At 51.8% G+C, this 20,549-nt stretch overlaps 1 protein-coding gene across 4 annotated transcripts in view; it reads left to right on the top strand.

Moving 5' to 3' along the window:
• JAZF1 (JAZF zinc finger 1) overlaps nucleotides 1-20,549 on the top strand; it is a 283,712-nt gene that overhangs the window by 258,544 nt on the left and 4,619 nt on the right. For 2 of the 4 annotated variants that reach the window (XR_014796087.1, XM_084896406.1), the window contains exon 4: nucleotides 16,916-17,085. Coding sequence is in view for 3 of the 4 variants with exons in the window: in XM_084896406.1 (XP_084752532.1) it covers nucleotides 16,916-17,085 (170 nt within the window). In the remaining variant the exon portion in view is untranslated. Of the gene's footprint in view, nucleotides 1-16,915; nucleotides 17,086-17,846; nucleotides 17,897-17,990; nucleotides 18,006-20,549 lie in introns of those variants that run through there. The other 2 variants (XM_084896407.1, XM_084896408.1) reach the window with 2 other exon arrangements.

The raw sequence follows: 20,549 nt of genomic DNA, 5'->3' as shown, positions 1-20,549 counted from the left end.
TATGTTACAGGGCACACATAAAGCTGGTGCCGCTCACATCCCCTGGGAAAAAAGAACGCAGTCTCTAAACCCGGGCCAAGCACCCGCTTACATGCCAACAGCCATCAGAGCACACTTCTCAGTCATTCTCCTGTGAGCGTGAGTCCCAGCACCAAAACGTGAGCTAAAGAGAGCAGCCCGTTGTTGGCCTGGGAAGTGGTGCGATGCCACTGAAAACACCCACAGGTGCCCGGGGCCCAGCACACCTCTGCCGGGAAGGTGATGGAGATTTAACACCCACGGGACCCGTCGCTGGACCAAATGTGTGTGTCTCCAAAGAACCCTTTTCTCCTCCCGCCCCTCTGAAGCCCAGCACGTTAACACCGGAGGAGCCCTTTCAACTTGGTGGGCATCGCGGCCGTGAGCGTGTTTAACGTCTTTTCCATGTGGGTCTGGTCTTAGCAATGGAACGGTCCCCAGGCACGTCCCGCTGCAGCGCAGGAGAGAAAGAATCCGCAGAGACTGGGACCGCGCTGAGCGCACTGGTTCCTGCTGAAAAGACAATCAAGGCACAGCATCGACCTGCTTCTGCTGCTGCCCAAGGCTTTGCCAGGCTCCTCGGAAGCGCGCTCAGAGGGAATGGGTGGTGCCAGGACGGAGAGACGGGCTGCGGGTCCTCGCTGGTGCAGGGAAGGCAGGGTTGCCGGTCGTGCCACCAAATTCCGTTAATGCCTATTCATCAAACCAGCACCGAGTGGGCTTACTGCTAAAGCTCTAGCCTCAGTGTGTGGAAAGCAGAATCTTCAGTCCAGGGGCGGAGGGGCCCGGACGAGCTCGGCCCGTGGGCTTGTCCGGGGCTCTGTCTGCAGGCCGAGTGCGCAGCCCTCCCAGTCTAACGCATTAGCCATTATGGGGGCAGCTCCGGGCAGCCGGTTTAGGGTGATGTTTGGGGACACGATCGAGATCCGGGACCTTAACGAGGCCCCCAAACCACGCCCTTACGTGGTCACTTTCTCATCTTACACGACCTTCCAAACCTTCCTTGTGCTGCGAGCCGCCCTGGAAGTCACTGGCGAAGTGGGTTTTGGCAGAACGCGATGCGGTGAGCAGTGTTTTGCCGCCACGAGAAGGAAGCAGCCTTTGAAAAAAGTGTTTAATTAAAGCCACTCGGTCTCAGGAATGGAAGTGTGCAATTTAGAATAGGCGACGTGGTACCAGAGGAACACTGTTTTCTTAAGACTAACAAAGCTTGACAAACGGTTAACTTTTTAAAGGCAGAGAATGAAACCGTGGCCGCTCCGTTGGGAGCGAGCTGCCGAGGGCTCTGGCTGGGGGTCGGCTGTGACCGGCTGGGGGGGGGGGTCCTGCCACCACCTGTGGGCACACACCCCGGCCCCCCGGGCTTTTCCCTCGCAGATGAATGAGCCCCTTTTGGAAACTAAAACCATAAAATTAAAATTATGAAGTAACTGCAAATATAAAATTTGGGATTTAAAAAAAAAAAACTTTTAATAAGTCAGAGTTTCTGGAATAACTACATAATGAGTATGCATTACAGACACATAAAGACATCCTTGGTTACTAATACATGCTACTTGGCAAATAAATAGCAAATTAGAAGTTTAATAGAATCCAGTTAACACATTTGTAAATAAGCTAGAGGGCCGTGTTTCCTAAAGTGAAGAAGGAATAAATATTCCAGAAAGGATTTTGCCCTTTCCTTTTTTTGCTTCTCAACAAAGATCTGTTTCCCGGCGTCCTCGGGAGAGGAAGGTTTGCCAAGACTAGAGAGCTTGTCCTTTGCCCGGAGGGAGCCCTGTTGGCTGAAGCTGTGAAGGTGGCATTCTGATGCCCGCGTCCTGTCAGGCAAGCAGGGCAAACTGGAAAGCAAATGGCGCTAAACATCAACGTGCAGGAGCTTCATCTTCATGGCCGTTGTGCCTCTTTAAAAATAGCATCGCCCAGAAATCCTGGAATTTCTGTCCACACTGTCTGTGTTTTCTATCACACACTAGTATGTTTTGGAAAAGGGACAGGACTGAAAAGCGAATGGATGTCTTCCAGAACACTTAGCCTCATTTCTCAGCTTCCAGAAGATGGTAGTCCATGGCTTCTTCAGAGGGATATCAGGTTCATGTCTAGAAGGTGTTCTGAGAGGCCTGAACTCATTAGCCTACTGAACCACATTGTTCTGTAGGTGCCCAAGGAATGGTGGTTATAGATTCTTCTCCCGGTCAGAGAAAGAGGCTCCAGTCTGTTCCGCACGCCAGTCCTTTGAGGCTTGTAGTCAGTCATCTTCCCTCTGTGTTCACGGTGCTCGCCATCCCAAAGGCCATGGCCTCAAGTTCGCTCAGGTGACCTGAGCGTGGCGTTAATAAGTCTGAGGTCGTGGGTTTAATTCCCATGCGAGCCAGTTCACTTGCTCCACCCTGGGGCCATGAACCATGCCCTTGGTGCTGGTTGAATGTCAAGCACAAGGTAGGGTGGTCCCTAGAAATCTTTGAGAAAAGGATCGGGGCGGTACGGGAAACACACAAAGGGCCAGTCTGGTTCTCAGAGGTGTGCCTCACCCTCTGGCTTAACCCACGGGGTCAAGGTCAGTGTGAGATCAAAGTCAATGTGAGAATATCAAGACTATGAAAAAAATAACTCAAAGCCTCATGTCCATGAAGCACTCTGAATGGCCTTAATTTATTCAGTGACAAAACAGCAGTATTGCTGTAGCATGTGTATCTTCACGGCCTTTTGTGTTCAGTGCAAATGTTGTCATTAGAACATTCAGGAAAAATGGGAGACAAATACAAATTGGTAAAAGTAATTGTCTCATGACTGGGGAGGCCTCAAACCACTTTGTCGCCTAGAAAGGAAAGAGAGTCGATGACTTGGATGGAAGGGGGCCAGTTCCACTTCTCTCTTTAAAATGATGGAGAGATGGAAGAGAGCTGCTCCCGCCCCTCCTCCACCGGCGGGAAAGAATTCCTGGAATGGGAGCAGGTGGGGGAGACGGTGGCTTTGTTATGTAAGTTGTCATTTCTTAACACCCCTGAATGTAGGAGGTGCATTACTGGCCCAAGTCCTTCCAATTAAAGAAAGCAAAGGAGGAAAAACACGTGGCAGGTAGCATCAGAGCAAGCAGAGATCATCTTGGGTCTTGTAATTCGTTAGTTGTGACCAGCATTCTTTGTTTAAGAAGCAGAGCCCAGCTGATGTGCTCAATGGTTGAGCATCAACTCACAAACCAAGAGGTTCCCGTTCGATTCCTGGTCAGGACACATGACCAGGTTTTGGGCTGGAACCCTAGTAGGGGGCAATTAATGTTTCTCATTGAAGTTTCCGTCTCTCTATCCCTCTCCCTTTCTCTCTCTCTAAAAAAAAGAAAACATACTTGGGGTGCAGGCCCTGCTTTCCCTCCACAGGCGGCCTTTGTTCCCTCCTGAGAGTCAGCTGACCAGAATCCAAGGTTTTCTACGTGAGTGTGTTCTCTGGGGTTGGTGCAAATGATTCCTTGCAAGTATGGAAGGCACGCGTGCAGCCACCTACCTCTCCTGGTCCCGTAAAGCTGAGGTGAAAATAGCTGTGAGTTCCTCTGGGTGTTAGCACCACAGGCCTCTGATAGTTTTGGAAGCATTTTCCCATAGCCAGCTTTAATCTGTGTATATTTACATGCTTGCTTCTAACGAGCTACAGTTGCTGAGAAAGCTGAAATCTTTTATGTGGGAAACATGGAGCGAGAAGATGGTCCGTCTCCTCATTTCTCAGAGGGATTGGCCCCCCAGTCGGACCCGGGGCAGCCTGCAGTGTTTGTTCTCCCTGAGCATCTCGAGTGGGTATTTCTCGCCATCACTCTTCTTCCCTTTCCTGTCCTTGTCTTCTTTTTTTTTTTTTAATTTTTTAAAAATATATTTTATTGATTTTTTTTTTACAGAGAGGAAGGGAGAGGGATAGACCGTTAGAAACATCGGTCAGCTGCCTCCTGCACATTCTCTACTGGGGATGTGCCCGCAACCAAAACCAAGGTACATGCCCTTGATTGGAATCGAACCTGGGACCCTTCAGTCCACGGGCCCATGCTCTATCCACTGAGCCAAACCAGTTAGGGCTCCTGTCCTTGTTTTGACAGGGAAGAAATAAACGTAGTTGGTGATAAAGGGAGAGTACTGACTGGCCAACCGCAGCCTCTGCCAAAGCCCCAAAGCCTAGCACCCTCTGGAGCCCGCCCTTCGCAATGGCAGTGACTTGCGTGGGAATTTAGGCAGTCGCCTCCCAGGCGATGCCAGCAGTGCTGGCCCAGCACCGGTCCAAGACCAAGGCCAGCCGCACTGACTGAGCCTGAGCGGCACTCCTCCCAGATGCTGACCAGCACCCCCCACCCCCATCCTGCCCTGTGTCCCTGCCCAGGCACAGAGCAGCTTTCCCAGGCGAGTCACTGAAGGTGAAGGGCAGGCAGCCCCTGCCCTCAGGCAGGCCCTGCCTCTCTGATGCTTTTCCCTCCAGGTCCGGCGTGTCCTACCAAGTGCGGAGCCTGAGGGAACAGCTTTTCCCTAAAGCACAGGAAGGTCCCACACAGCCCGTCTCCCACAAGCACCTGTGCTTCGGGGGTCGGTCTCAATGATCGGATCCTCGTAAATCGGAGGATTGGTTCTGGAAACCCCATGAGCCTCGGCTTTCTTGAGAGATTTATGGCACTTTCCGCTCACACGCGGGCCAGGAATAACATCGCAGCTCCCTCCGCCTTTCTGGCTTTTGTTCCTGGGGGAGTGGGGGGGGGGGTGGTGGTAAGGGAAGGGCGAGGTGCACAGAACCAGTACCACGTGGAAAGGAAACTGTCCGGACTTATTTTCCAAACCTCAGAAAAAGCCTCCCGTTCCGCTGAGGGTCTAACCGTTTGTTGTCCCATCTTCTCTCCCTGGAGGTTTTCCGGGAGAAGTCCCGGGTGTGGGAAGGGGCCAGAGCTGGCTGGAGCTCACATTCCAGGTAGGCTGGCCGCCTTGGGCAGTGGCCTCAGACCTTTAGCAGACCAGGCGGTGCTGGACTTCGGGAAGCTCATTTACACTGTGTTTTAAGATGTTTCCAAAACGAGTAGCAATGAATTCCCTTTTGTGCTGGCCAAGAAAAAGGTCCGATTAAGATGGCCATCCCAGTTGGAATCCACGCCTGGCGAACCCGTTCAGCCAGATTACACACGACATTGATGGAGGTGGGCCTGGCTGGTGTTAGTCCACAGGCAATCGCTTCCGAGTACCTGCATCTACCTTGGCAGCAGCATTTCGGACAAGCATCAGACAACGTTCTGCCAGGTCTAGAGGAGAGACAGGCAAGGCCCGGGTCTAACGATAGATATTGCAAGACCCAGTGCTGATGCGGCGGAGCTGCAAAGATGCATGAAAAAGCACCACCAGCCTCAAGGACACGAGGCTCTGGCTGCGGAGGAGGCCAGGGGTGCAAATAAAGCTCCTTCCTATCAGGCGCTGAACCTGGGAGCCATAAGTCAAGTGTTACAATAGGCAGCGGAAGAAGTCACTCCTCCTTGGGAAAGCAGCGTTGGAGAGGGCCTCCAGGGATGTGCGGGTTAGGGGAGCGGGTGAGGTGGGTGTCATGTGGTGCATTCCGAGCCCCCGGGCCCAGCCCACAGCGGGGAGGGGGTTTGGGGACCCGTGAGGCCGTGCACACCAGTGAGGTTGGTGTATTGGGTTCAGGAAGCGCTCCCATAGATACAAGAACCGGAAATGCTGGGCTAAGGAGTTTGCGTTCAATAGAGTTGGCAGGAGGCTGGAGCCCCTTTTAAAAAGAGGAGGCACTAATGCGATCAGAGAAGAGCAATCTTGTGGATTAACGCTCTGTGTGGGGGCATGTTCATTTGGCAGCGGGCAGAGGACGGATGGGAGGGAGGGCAGAGAGGCTGCGGGCTGGCGGGTCAGGAGGCTGTCTCAATAGCCGGGGTGAACCCGTGGCAACAGACTGGCTTTCTGGATGGCATTTCTGCCTGGGGGACAGGAAATGACTCGATGTGGAAGGCTTTTCCACGCTGCTCTGCGTCACGCCCGGCCCCGCCCAGGCCGGAGGAGCCTGCCCAGCTCACCCGGCAGGGGCGAGCCAGCCGTGCAGACACTGGAATGTTTATGTTTGGCCCGGCATGGCTCTGGTTTTTTTTTTTACACAGCTGTAAAGTGCATTTAACTCCCAAATATAAAACACTTCTCGACTACTGTTTCATGGCTTCGTAAAACGAGGCCCGATTGCGTAGGTGCGCCGGGCGGCCAGCGCCTATCTGTCCACCCAGGCCCGCTTCCTCACATTGTTCCCCCGACGGAAGAGGCCGGGCCCGCGTAAGCCGCCTTTTAGGAGCCGCCCCACGTCGGAAGAGGAGCCCCGAAGACAATGAGCAGCGTCCGCCGGGGTATTTTTAACCCGCGATCACAGAGCTCGCCGGCGAGGAAGCAGAGCCACTTTAATTACGAATGTTTCTCATTGTGGCCGCGCGTGTAAGTCAGGAACAGATGTTCGTTCTCCCCCGGCCCGACTGGTTTTAATTCTCCTCCTGAATGCGGAGCACGAGATCTTTAAACCTCTGCCAGCCTTCAATTAACGGGCCGGCCGAGGTGGAAAATGCCCGCTTTGTTTCCCGCCGCCCAGACCCGCCTGTGCCGGGCCCGGGGCTCCAGCTGGCACCGGGCGGGCGGCGTTTACGGCCGCAGAGCTCACTGGCAGCAGCGGCCTCCGGGCGGGAGGGGTCTGCTCGCCGGTTAACGTATTTATTTATTTACTCTGTCCTTATAAATAAAACGGTGCTGTAAAACCCACGGCTTAAATTGCAGGAAGCCCAGCGCGTTTGTGTTGTGGTGGTGGTGGTTCTGCAAGTGGCCAAGGGCCAGGGCTTTGGCATGGAAACCGTGGACACTGTGGGGAGATGATGTTTAGGGCCCAGGATGTGGGGTTCTGTTTATCGGGGTTTTCCTGTGCTCCGTGGAACAGATAGCTGTTCGTTATGGAAAGGCCTTTTTTTTTTTTTTTCTGTGGGGAATGGAGTCCTTTTTGAGGGGCCAGGGGAGGGAGCGTTGACGTAGGAATTCGGAACGGCTTCCAGAGACCACGGGCGCTGGGCGGCTGTAAAGCGGCCCGCACTTCACTCGGCGACATGGCACAGTTTGCTTTGACACCTCCGACGGCCCTGGCCGCCTTTCCCAGGCCGAGTCCTGCGGACGGAGCGCAGTGCAGGCGGCCTGTGTCTGTGGCTGAGCTTTTTAAATGTCCACCTTTTTTTAATGTATTTTTAACTTTTTAAGATATTTCTTAACTAATATGTTTTTATTGATTTCAGAGAGGAGGAAGAGGAGGAGGAGGAGGAGAGAGAGAGAGAGAGAGAGAAACATCAGTGATGAGAGAGAATCACCCATCAGCTGCCTCCTGCACACTCCCCACTGAGGACTGAGCCCCCAACCTGGCCATGTGCCCTTGCCCAGAATCGTACCTGGGGCCCTTCAGTTTGCAGGCTGGTGCTCTAACCACTGAGCAAAACTAGCTAGGCCTTAAACGTCCACTTTTTAGAAAAATGTCGTCACATAAAACATTTCTCATGGATGCCAAACCTTGCAAGTAATGCCTCCAAAGTAGTTCCAAGTGGCCCCTGACAGATGCCAGCTGTGCGGTGGCTTGGGCTTCGTTGACATGGCCCCTTCCAGAGGTTTTCCGTGTCCCCTGCCGGCTCACTGGGTACCTGTCCCTTTATCCTCACTGGGCAGCTGGCACAGGCTTCTTACCGTCCGCGGCACGTGGATGGTCCCATTAGGAGAACTGCGGGTGACTTAGAGGCACTCGCAAAGGGTCGCTGTTTGTCTTTGGTTAGCTGTTTGTCTTTGGATAAAAAGGAACGTTCTCCTTACAAAGCAAAACAAAAGCAAGGAGAACGGCTGGTGAACGGAGGTCGGCTGAGGTTGTCACGGTCGCATCACCAACACCACGCCCTTCACGTGGGACTGACTGTTTCTTCAAGGTCAACCTTCCTAGCCCCGGGCCAGGACTGGTGTGAGAAATGGACCATTTGGACTCAGAGTTGGCCACAGATCAAACCCCAAACCACAGCGGAGGAGGAGGCTGGGCCGGAAAGTTACTCAGTGATGTGGTGACTTAGGACTGAAACCTCGCACCTTCGTTTTCCCCTCCTGCCTGGACAGAGAGGGACAGTTGAAGAGGCGTGATTAAGCCTCCTGTTCCTGTACATTCATGAAGCTGGGCTTGTATGCACAGATCACAGCTGGGGATGCATAGACGCAGTCAGAACGGCGTAGGAAAAACCTGCGATGTTTCGACACGAGCGCGCTTTCACTGCACGTTCTGAAAAGCGCATAGGCCTCTTGTTTGGGTGGACGCGGCCTGGGAGGACTGGGTATGACCTGAGCCACTCCTTATGTGCCACGTGTGAAACGCGGGGGTTCCCAGTCACGTGGCTGGCAAATGCCTGGCGTCCCATTTACCTGGCCCGGGAAGCCCCTGGCAGGGAAGGGGCATCCAGAACTGGGGTGCCTGGGCCTTCGCTGACTGACCAGGACGGTCACCTCCCAGGCCTCGGCCTCACCCTCTGTGAGAGGGAGGTGAGCATGCAAGACGGAGGTTCTCCCCACCTGGAACCTCTATTATATGTGACCCAGTGGTGACCCCGCAGCCAGGCCGAGCTCGGGTGGTTATAACTCAGTCCGAATGCATGACTTCAGGCCCTCGGGACTTGTGGGTGTTTGAGGAAAGCATAAAACAGAGTCCAGGCTCTCTTGGCACTGGGAACAGCCCTGAGGGCATCCTGAGGGCAGGCGGAGGGCGGAGCAAAGGGAGCCGGGAGGGATGAAGTAGAGAAAACCTCCCGGGAGGGCCCAGCAGAAAGGCGATCGTGGTAGGTCACCCATCCAAACTGATTTAAAACGCCCTCGCTCGGCCGCCGGCGTGGCTCCATGGCTGAGTGTCGACCAAAGAACCAGGAGGTCATGATTCCGTTCCCGGGCAGGGCACATCCCTGGGCTGTGGACCCCCTCCCCAGAGGGGGGCTTCCAGGAAGCAGCCGATCAATGATTCTCTCTCGTTGATGTTTCTCTCTCCCCCTCTCTTCCTTCCTTTCTGAAATCAATTATAATTTTTTTTTTTAAAGTGCCCAGGTTTAGCCGGGACTGGTTTGCCTCAATGGATAGAGCATCGGCTTGGGGACTGAAGGGTCCCGGGTTCAATTCCAGTCAAGGGCATGTATCTTGGTTGCAGGCATATCCCCAGTAGGGGGTGTGTAAGAGGCAGCTGATCGATGACTCTCTCTCATCGATGTTTCTTACTATCTCTCTCCCTTCCTCTCTGTACAAATCACTAAAATATATTAAAAATAAATAAATAAATAAATAAATAAAATAAAATAAAATGAAAATGAAAAGTGCCCGGGTTTGACTTGGCTGTGGGTCATAAGATAATAGCAGTGCAAGGCCGGAAAGAACTTGTCTCTGTCCACCTCCCCTTTTCCAGAGGCTGAGACCGAGGCCTGGGAGCTCATGGCGGGGGAGGGCTCTTTAAGTGAAGTCCGAGAGCTGGGGCCAGTCAGGAGGGTCTCAGAAAATGAGCACAGGAATCCAAAATAAATTCTCCCTTGACGTGGCTCAGAGAGTCAGAGCTTGGTAGAAACGCCATTTCCTACCTCTCCAGGGAAGGAAAATGGTGCCAGGCGGTGACTTCTGTTGTTGTTTATGGACAAAGCCTGCTTCCTTCCCACGTCTTTCTGGCCCGTCCGCTCCCAGATAAGATTCTGGAAAACAGGCCGGAGCCGGCCCTCCTGTGTCCCCCGGGAGATCTGACGTCTGTCTGGGGAACATGGGGGAGGAAGTAAGGGGAGAGGGGAGAAGCAGAGCTGACCCTGTGACGCTTGTACCTCCGGGTTGGTGCCATCAAGACCCAGCTGCCTAAAGCCTCCGAAACGCCTGGTGATCCTCTTTCATTGTAACAAACATCCCGTCCAGGCTGGTCGCGGGCAGTTCAGGCCAGATGATTTGGGAGTCCGACCAGTAAAGAGATCACCGTCCATTTCTGGGCTGAGGGTCTGGGCTGAGTGACGGTCTTCGGTTATTTCCGCTGCAGCTCATCTGCGGACTGATAGCCCACAACTGTCCTTATCCTTCAGCCTTCAGCGATGTCCAATAATAACCCTTAGCTGGCTCCTGGGAACGCCATGTGGCATTTATAGGGCATCGTTCCGTGAGGCATGCTGTACTGTAAACACAGGAGAAGAGATGGCCCATAAACGCAGGATCTCCAGCTAACAGTGCATGTCCCTCAGGGAGACCCCGAAGTCACCTGAAGAGGGGCCGGGGGCGAAGGAAAGGGAGGAGCCCCCCACCTACATCTATTCTGAGCCAGGAAGACGGACGCCACACTGTCAGTGCGTGTGACCGCCCGTCCAGGGTCCACACTGACTCTGCTCTCAGCCAGGCACAGTCTCTTCTGCACGCACACGGGCCAGTCCTTGGTGGCCGCCAGGCAGAAACGTCACCGTCTTCAGGTGGATAACCAGGGCTTGAGGAGGTGCTTCCTAAGACCCCACAAACAGGACTTGGGTTTGGGCAGTCTGACGCCAGGGGCCCTGCTCTCACTACGGAGCAACCTCTCCTGGCCACAACCAGTCATAGCAACTGGTTGTTCGGTTGTTCGCTTGTTCTGCTGTTCGATCTATTTGCATATTAGCCTTTGATTATATAGGATGTCATCCCAATAAATGCAATAAAATTTTTTTAAACTACATTTTTATTTGATAGGATTTGATTATTAAAAATATTTGTTAGATTTCTAAGTGTGATATTTGAGCACTAAACCAAGTATAAGCAGTTCTTACGTGTTTTTTTTTTTATTAAAAATCAAAGTCCTCCAGATATTAAAGATCCAAGCAGCTGTGACTGGAATGAGGTCCCAAAGGAACATTGGGCTGCTCCGTGCTGTGGGAAGCCATTGGGGGTTGGAGCAGGCAGGTGAGATAATCTAGTTTTCTTTCCTTCAGACCGGAGAGGCTGTGGGCTTTTACATCCCATCCCCCACTAAAGTCTGTGAAGTGAATTCTCTCATTCATTCACTCAACAAACGTACGTCCGCTGGCGCCTTGAATGCATGCACATGCTGGGCACTATGGGTACTAAGAGGTAACAATTCATTAGACAGTGGGGAGGGGAGGGATATCAGGGGGAGATAATAGATCAACCGAAGGACTTGTATAAATGCATATAAGTACAACCAATGGACATAAAACTATGGGGAGGGAGGGGATGTGTGGGAGGGAGGGAGGGGGGCAATAAAAAAAATCAATAAAATATGTAAAATAAATAAATAAAAAAAACAAAAAAAAACAATTCATTAGAGCGTGTTGAGTCCTCTGAGGGAGCCATCCCTTCCAGCGTGGAGAACAAGGGCCCAATTCCATAGCCGAGGAGGAGGTGGGGGAAAGGACATCCCAGGAGTGAGCTGAGGCCAGGAATTTTCAAGACTTGGCTCATGGTCCTCGGAGCCATTAGCGTGTCTTTCCTCGTAATTGTCTGTTGCCAGTTCGTTTAGACTATTGTTGCACCGGCTCCTATAAAGTGGGTCAGTACCAATTAAAGCTAATTTATAGTGATAAATCTTAGGCAACTCTTTGCTAATGTATTTGCCAGAATTTGACACCCCAGGAGAGTTTTAATTTGCTGTCACTGCAGTTATCCCTTTTTCATGAATATTAATGACCTGTGTTATAAGACAAAGGTGGCGTGTTGGGTTTCTGGGAAAGGTTGACTTATTTTTATCTGTATGTCACTATGTTTATGAATACGGAGTGAGAAGAGTGTAGGTGCTAGAATGGATTGCAGCCAAATGCATACGGTTAAAGGGTGAGCAAAGGGCAGGGGGGCAGAGGTTGGAGGGGAGGGGAGGGGACGAGATCAGAAATGGCTCGGTGACGGTGAGAGTGAGCTCAGCAGCAGCACTGGAGGCTCCTGGGCCCTCAGGCCGGTGGGTGTGTGAGTGTGTGGACAGGTGCTCCGGACCACCTTGCTTTTTCATGTGATTCATGAAACCTTTTCCGGGATTCATGAAACCAGCTCCGGTGTGGACTTCTCTTGCTGACAGCCAGTAGGACTTTTTGGCAGTCCTGTGGGAATATGTTTGTCTTACTGTGAAGTCCTAGCTAAGTTTTCTCACTTCCCAAATTGAAATGCTGAAATGAGCTCCCGGGGCCCCCAGAGTCCTCCCAGCCTCTGTTTCTGCCCAGCTCAGGCCCCCTATGGGGTCGGTGCCCCCGTGGAGTGTGAAATGCAAACACCAATCCAAGGAAGTTAGTGGCCACCAATATTTACATGTGACAGTGAAGTTATATTTTCTCGTAGAAACACTAACACTGGTGAATGTCATTTTATTTTTTCTAGATGTTGATTTTTTTAATCTTTTTAATTTTATTAAGGTATTACATGTGTCCTTATTCCCCCATTACCCTCCCAACTGCCCCCCCCCCATTCATGCCCTTACCCCCATGTTGTTTTGTGTCCGTCTGTTAGGCTTATATGCATGCACACAGACTCTTTGGTGAACGTCCCTTTAAAGTGGGTTAATAATGTCTAAGAGTCATTCACAACTCACGTAGCTCTTCTTTGAAAGACTGGACCTCCACGCGCTCGGACACTGCCCCCACGTGTGGCTGCACCCGATGTGTCCATCTCCCTCCCTCCCCAGCGATTCAGACTGTGTGTCTCATCTTCATCTCCCTTGTACCGCCATCGTCAGTTTTAAAAGAAATCAAAGGAGCACAGACTTTGGGAACAAAAGACCCAAGTACCAGTCCAGTCTGCCTTTTCCCAGCCAGGTGACCTTGGCAATCCTTCACCTCCTGAACCCCAGCTCTGGCCTCCGTTAAACTGGGTCCTCTCCAGGCACCAGAGTCATAGGAGCCCCCACCCCCACCGCCCAAACCTAAATGGCAGTGACATCTCCCAAGTCCTCCTGCCCCCAGAACTGCGTGTGTGAAACAAAACCTGCTCATCCTTGGGCAGCTAGTTTCCCATTGAAAAAACAAATCCAGCGAAACCAGATTGGCTCAATGGATAGAGCGTCGGCTTGGGGACTGAAGGGACCCGGGTTCGATTCCGGTCAAGGGCATGTACCTTGGTTGAGGGCACATCCCCAGTACGGGGTGCACAAGAGGCAGCTGATCGATGATTCTCTCTCATCGATGTTTCTAGCTCTCTATCCCTCTCTCTTCCTCTCTGTAAAAAAATCAATAAAATATATTTTTAAAAAAGAAAAGGAAAGGAAAAACAAATCCAAGTGCAGGCAGGTTCGGGTATGCAGGTAAATGCCAGAATTTAAGGAACAAATTGAAGGGCATATCTAAAAACCAGGCATTTGGGCTGACACGCCACTTATGAGTTCCTGAAATCCGATTCTGCCCACTGGTGCACTAAAAATCCCAGGAATTATGGGACGAGGGTTGAGGCGGAGCCTCGGAGCCATGGAATGTTGTAACAGCCTCAGCACAAACCAGAACCATCCTGCCAGAATGGCTGCTGGGCTAACTCACAGGGTGTTCCCTGGCACCCCAGCAGCCACTGGTCCTTTGTGTCCTCTGACCTTGGGTCCCTTTTGAGATGTGGGTCAGCTGTCTTCTGAGAATGGGGTTCATCAGAATTAGAAGCCTGAGCCAGTCCTTCCGTCTTTGTTTTAAACACAGGGGATGTCTCCACTTGGGTCTCTGCTCTGTCAGCTTCCCCAGGTGGCTCGACTCAGAGGGCAGGTGGCACTAACCCGGCCACCGCTGCTCTAACGAAGCTGTTTCCATAGGATCTTGGTTTGTGTTTCTTAATTTTGGCCTGTGGATTCTCTTTGGTTGTGAGGAAGCTCTCCTCTGGACCCTTTACTGAAGTGTGGGGAGGGGTGTTGGTAGAGAGAAGGTTTCCCTGTTTTGTGTCACCCAGTCCCATCCAGGTGGCACTCACAGGATTCAGGGCTGACTTGCAGAAAGGGGGCGGGGTGGAGGAGGAGGAAGGATGATGATGATGAATGGGTATGTGCCAAAGTGGCCTTTCCCTGCTTAGAATCTTGACCAAGCAGCTTGAAGGACGCCCCAGACAGACAGCTGTCACCATGACCATGAGTTGTTAAAATGTGTGGGGTTCACTGGCCCATTAAGTTCCAGAATTCTGACCCCAGACCCAGCTCCTCAGCAGAGCTTGGGAGGAGGGTGGCCTTGGGGATGCCTGCCAGCCGGTCCCCAGACCCCGGCTCTGGGCCCCAGGCGGGTAGTTGGTGCTTCCTGTGACTCTCATGCTCCAAATCGTTCCACCCCAACTCCCTGCCCCACTCACATCGACAGACAGGGGTTGGGGGTTGAGTTCCCTCTCTCACACAGAGGAAATACTTATCTTTGCTTGCAAACTTTTGCAGAAATGACTGTTTGTGGATGCCACGTGGCTTGCAGGTGACTGTACCCGAAGCGCCCACCCCTCGGGCCCGGCCGCTTTGATCTGGTGCAGTTTTGAGGTCCTCTCTTCTGCTGGGCTTCATTAAGCCCTCCTCGGTCGGAGGCTTTCCCGCCATCGTAAATGTTGTGTGGCTCTGGGTGTTCAGGTTAACAAATGAGCCCGATGAGATGGATAAACGAGTCATTCTGGCCTCCTGAAGCCCTGCTGGAGGAGCTTTGCGAAATAGCGGGTCTGGTTCTCTAACAAGCAATTTAAAGGGCGCCAGCATGTGGCATTTGTTTGAGTGAAATGTCTTAACAATGCCCTGTTTGAAAGCACATTTCGAGACTTGCTTTAACTCAAGAGATGTGGCGCGGACCCTGGGCTGTCTTATGTGAGTGTTTCCAAAGCGATCTCATTTCTGGGGGCCCCGGCCCAGTACAGCAGGGCTCACCCAAACCCACAGTTACCTCCGGGGCCTTGCTTTTGCCAAACGTTTTCCTGCACCATCCACGAGCTTCAGAACAGACGACTTTGAATTCCATCTGAGTGGTGGGTGGTGAAGAACCAGCAACAGGGCTAGGAGGGACCGGGGGCCAGCAGCGGTGTGGGGGAAAGCGACCACCCTTAGTGGCTAATTGAGAATGCATAAGCTCTTGAGCCTCGCAGGGATCGGTTTTCTCAAATGTGTGCAAGGGACAGCCGTCCCCGCCTCACAGGGTCACTGGGGGATTAAGTGAGATAAGGCGTCTAGCGTGCCTGAAACGTAAGAGGCACTCAATCAACCCGAGGCCCCTCCCTTCCTCCCGGGCTCCTCCTTTTTAAGTGTGAGCCTCAGATGCTGGCGTCCTGGTTCCTGGCTCAACGGGCTCTTCAAACAATCCTATTAATGCCTATTAAAATGAAGCCCAATAAAAGTGCCAATATCTGGTGTTGAAATAACTGATGTAGCAGAAAGCGCCACCGGAGCACCCAGGCAGGTCCCTGGTGCAATTTAGCCTCACACCTGGGGGATGAATTTCACAACTGTAATTGCTACCATATAAGTCTTATTAATGTTGTGCTATAATTCCTATTTATTCCACCGGGCTTGTAAATGCATTAGGACTTGTCAACATATTATTTTACACTGTTTATGATCGGTAGAATTATGTCCTTTGGGGATGAATTGTGCAAAAGCTCAAAGTAAATGGCTTTGGGCCTCATTTAAAAAGAGCAAAAGGGGCCGAAACCCTTTGGCTCAGCGGTAGAGCGTCGGTCTGCGGACTGAAAGGTCCCAGGTTCGATTCCCGTCAAGGGCATGTACATTGGTTGTGGGCACATCCCTGGTAGGGGGTGTGCAAGAGGCAGCTGGTCGATGTTTCTCTCTCATCGACGTTTCTAGCTCTCTATCGCTCTCTCCTCCTCTCTGTAAAAAATCAATAAAATATATTTTTTTAAAAAGAGCAAAAGGGGGCTGCTGGTGAAGTGGCTCCCCATCCCTACTGTCCGGAGAAGTCAGGGAAGTAGATTTTTTAACTTCAGCTACTGGCAGAGCTGTTCCCAGCAGCAGCACCGGGAATCCTGGCTCCGCCTGAGCCCTCTGTCTGGGTGGGCCAGCCCTCCCTGCCTCCCACAGAATGCTGGGTAAGCTCCCTGCGGTCAAGGGTGGTCTTCCCTGAGCTGGAGCTGTATTCTAACCCTGACAGTTTGCCCTCAGAGCTCCAGGCATTTGTCTCCTAGCTCTGAATAAACCCTTTAATTCCAAATTTCCTCAGGGTCTTTCCAGCATAATCTATATATAAAAAATTTTTTAAAATATGTGGAATTCATCCCCACTAAATGCAAACACCTAGTAAGTGTGCTATAAAATGTAGCCCCCCCACAGATCCCTGCATTGACATGATTGGCAAACCACAGCTCATGAGCCACATGCAGCTCTTTGGCCCCTTGAGTGAGTTTATTTTGAAGAAGTGGCATTAGAAGAAGTTTTAAAAATCTGGCTCTCAAAGGAAATTTCAATCGTACTGTTGACATTTGGCTCTGTCGACTAATGAGTTTGCCGACCACTGGACTAGGCCAAAAAAGCATCAAACTAAAGGGGCAGTGTCAGGTGCAGCGTGCGTGCATGCGTATGTGTGCAGGCGCAGTGCTTGCGTGTGTCCAGGGGCGGGAGGGGTTTATTGTCACTGTTCACTGCTTTTGGCTTCGAGGCTTCCTAGCACCTTTGCAATCACAGCCTGAGCTGCCACAGAACCAAGTTCAAGCCCCTGCTCAGCCCATTCCTGGACATGGGTTGGTGGGAAGTCATTAACCTGGTCCCTTGGGTGGGAATGCAGAGACCTTCCCACCAGGCCTGTCCCAGGGCCAATGTGTTTGCAGGCTCTGGTGCCTAGAATGCACTCTCCCAGGGCGGGAGGAGCTGCCCGTCCTGCCCCTGGGTCCTGGCCCCTCCTGTCCTCTGGGGCCAGAGTGCACCTGCGGGGAGGTGCCTGCTCCTAACAGGCCGTGCTGTGACCCTGCAGGCAGTGAGTACGACGAGGAGGAGGTGGACTACGAGGAGTCGGACAGCGATGAGTCCTGGACCACGGAGAGCGCCATCAGCTCCGAGGCCATCCTCAGCTCCATGTGCATGAACGGAGGGGAGGAGAAGCCTTTTGCCTGCCCAGTTCCTGGATGTAAAAAGCGATACAAGGTAAAGGGCCCACCTCATTGGCTTGACCCGTGTCAGACAGCAGCCCCTTCTGCCTGGTGGAGAGAGCGGACAGTCCCCACTGGGACACGTGCCTGCCCTCTTGGTGTTTGGTGGGTTTTCTACCCCACTGATATATGGAGTTGAAGGCCAAGAGCTTTTTTTGGTAGGAGGATCATACCTCTGACATTCTTCAGATTCGTGTCCCATCAGTCAGAATACAAAATGTGTCACCTATTTATTTGCCGAACACCTTCCCCAGTGCTGGGCTGTCCAGGTGGCTCGCGGAGGCCACTTTCAAGTGTCAAAGGCCTGGCTCACAGAGCCCTGCTCCCTGCCCCCAGGGGCATGAAAGTAGATCAGGAGAAAAGGGGCTTTGATACTTTTCTCACCAAACCACCTGCCTCAGCTTCAGCGTCCTCTCTCCTCTGTAGATGGCACCTCACTCTGGTGTCACGGGATGCCTGGACACCACATTTTTTAATTTAAAAACCTCAATGAGACAAAACAATAAAACACCCGTAGCAAGCCAGTGTTGGTTGAGGACACTTTTATTTTAATGCAAACTTTTCCAGGAGATGTTAGCAGCTCTTTAAAATCCAACTCTGGGATAGAAATATAAAAATCAGAACCATATCTGGTGCATTTGGTGTGCTCATTTCCAGGAGCTCAGTGACTGAGCTTAAAAAATGTATGCTAGCTAAGCACTTACATGCTCTTTCTTAAGTATGTGTCTCTGAACATTAAAAAATAATCTATTTCAGTACTTTTTATACCAGCTACTGATAAAAGAATGAAACAAATGTATTGCAAGGTAAGTGGCCCAAGACTTCACCAGCTCTGTGGACTGTGAAAACCTCAATGTGGCCAGTTCAGATGCGCTGTGTTTGACTAAAATGAAACTACAGGATCCAAACAGGTCTCAGAAGGCAGGAGGCAGGAGAGGCCAGGATGCAGACCCCAGGGGACTGTCAGACAGCTTTTTTCCAGAGGCAGCTCTGCACTGCACAAAGAGGTTTGTTTTGCTTTTCCCTTTTTTTATTTCGAAGTGGAGAGTTTGCCGGGGAGCAGTCCTTGTGCTGGCCTGCTTTCCAGAGACTGCTGCTCACTGCAGTACCACTGCCCCCTGCACCCCAGGTCAGGAGGCGAGGCCTTCTCTGTCCCGTCTCTAGCTTCACTCCTTTCTTACACCCTGCCCCTTGGACATTTCTGTGTGTCACTCTCCTCCTGCTTTGATTTTTCTAGGGTTTCTAGCATTTTCCTCTAGTAGTTGTCCAGGTCTGGGCCGACAGAGGACTTGGGGGGTGCTTTTTCTCCACGTAAGGCCAAAAGAAAATCGAGGGACCCCTTGGGCTCCTTCAGCATCCCTGACGACAGCGGTGGTGGCAATTCATGGTCCCGAGTTCCACAAGGGAAGTGTGCCGGGCCAGCACAGCCAAGGGTTTGGTAAGCCTGAGGGAGGGCGGCGAAGGATGTAGAAAAGACCAAGAGAATAAGCTGGGTCCAGGTGGATCTGCTGTGCCTGGCTAAGGCCGCAGAGAGAGGTCCACACCACAAGCTGAGCCTTTATTTTATAGCCACAGGTAAACAAGGTAGTGGTCACCATACTTACAATGTGCTTGTTTCACTTGTTTTGGCAGCACTTGCTGCACCTCCCACAGCCCTTTAGCTCCTCGGGAAGGACTTAGGGAGTGTCATAATTATGCTAAGGGGGCTGTGCCCTCTAAGCTGGGACTTGTTTGTGGCTTTGCCAACAGGTCAGTCTGAGGCTTAACCCTACAGACGCTCCCTACAGAAGTACAAGTTTCCTTTTCTGGACCAGAATGTCAAGTAAGATTAGAGGGGACAAGAACAAACATGTAACTGCTACTCCTAACCAAGTGCTAGGGACAGCGTGTCATACTCCCTAAGCTTCCTCTCGCCTTTCTCTGGGCAGTGACGCACTAAGGGCTGCATGCCCGCTGACATCACATCTGCCTGCTCTCTGCCCATTGTCAGGCCTCTCCAACAATTAGTGTCTGGGGCACCGACTCAGGATCAGCTTTTCTCACCTTTTCATGGGCATGTGCAGAACTGAAGACTTGTTTCTTAACTTCCTAGGCTTCACACCGAGTAGGACGAGAGAGAGAGACCCCAAGGGCACCTAAGTCTCCATGTTTCCCAAGTTAATGCCTTTGCCGAGGATGCCCTATTCAAAGCACAAATGCCACCTCCTCCGGTTTCCGGACTGACTCCCCACCCGCAGACTAAAGCTGTCAACCTTCCCACATGCTGTCCACTTCTAATTCCAAACTCCCCACCACGACCCCAGCTTCTTCTCTCTTCTTCCTCATCAAACCCCCAAGCAACTTCATCCTTCTCCTTCATGAAGAACAGCAGGGCTGCGGGAAATTGAATGGGATGGTTTTCTATCAAGGGCACGTGTCCCATACCTTACTCAGCCTCAATACAGACAACAAAGATCAAATACGGTTAAGGACATGATGGCCGAGCTTGACTTTAGGTTTCATGATTTGATTGAAGTGGGATTTTGAGAAAAGACTAAATCGTTGTCTGGCCCAGTTCCCTCATCCGGGCAGGTCTTTCCTGGCATGGAAAAGAGCTGGTGCCAGCCTTGCCCAGCCCACAACAACAGCCCTGTACCCCCTGCCCTAACCCTCCTCCTTCCCATGCTGGCCGTGGCAGGCTGCTTACTCCAGGCAGCTCTCTCCTTCCCAAAGCCTACCACCCGGGTGCACTAAGGAGCGAGCACCTGGCCTTTACTTAGGTATGTGGGATTGGCGGGGGGGAATGCAGACTGGAATCGGGCGCCCTGGGTGCCCACTGCAGTTCTGTCCTTTAGCAGCTCCGTGACTCCATGATTCCAGGGAGTTAACGTCTGAGTGTCAGTTTCATCTAAAACACGGATATTGAATGAGGCAGCAAGCCATCAGCAGGAGACATTCGTGTATGTTACCTCCCATGCCCTGTTGAAGTTAAATTCCCTTTTCTATCTTCAGAGACCAGAGGGTTTCAGCATTTCATTTCCCAGCTGCCTGTCATTATTTAACTTTTAAAGACCAAACTCAGCTTAAGGTCTCTGCAATTAGAAACTTAAGTCTTTTTAAACCCCCAAGGGCTTAGAAAATGGGAGTTCCCGCCTCTGCATGTGACTGGAATGGGGAAATCTGTGCTCTGACGGGAACTGGTACGAACGTCTGTGGAAAGGGTGCACTGTGACCCATGTGGAAAATAATTTCTTTAAAGGTGCACATTTTTAAAATATTTTATTGATATTTTACAGAGAGGAAGGGAGAGGGATAGAGAGTTAGAAACATTGATGAGAAACATCAGCTGCCTCCTGCACATCCCCTACTGGGGATGTGCCCGAAATCAAGGTACACGCCCTTGACCGGAATCGAACCTGGGACCCTTGAGTTCACAGGCCGACACTCTATCCACTGAGCCAAACAGGTTAGGGCCACTTG

The sequence above is a fragment of the Pipistrellus hanaki genome (genome assembly GCF_964339955.1).
Source record: "Pipistrellus hanaki genome assembly, chromosome: 10".
In the NCBI taxonomy this organism is placed as follows: domain Eukaryota; kingdom Metazoa; phylum Chordata; class Mammalia; order Chiroptera; family Vespertilionidae; genus Pipistrellus; species Pipistrellus hanaki.
This window is presented reverse-complemented; position numbering and strand designations above follow the sequence as displayed.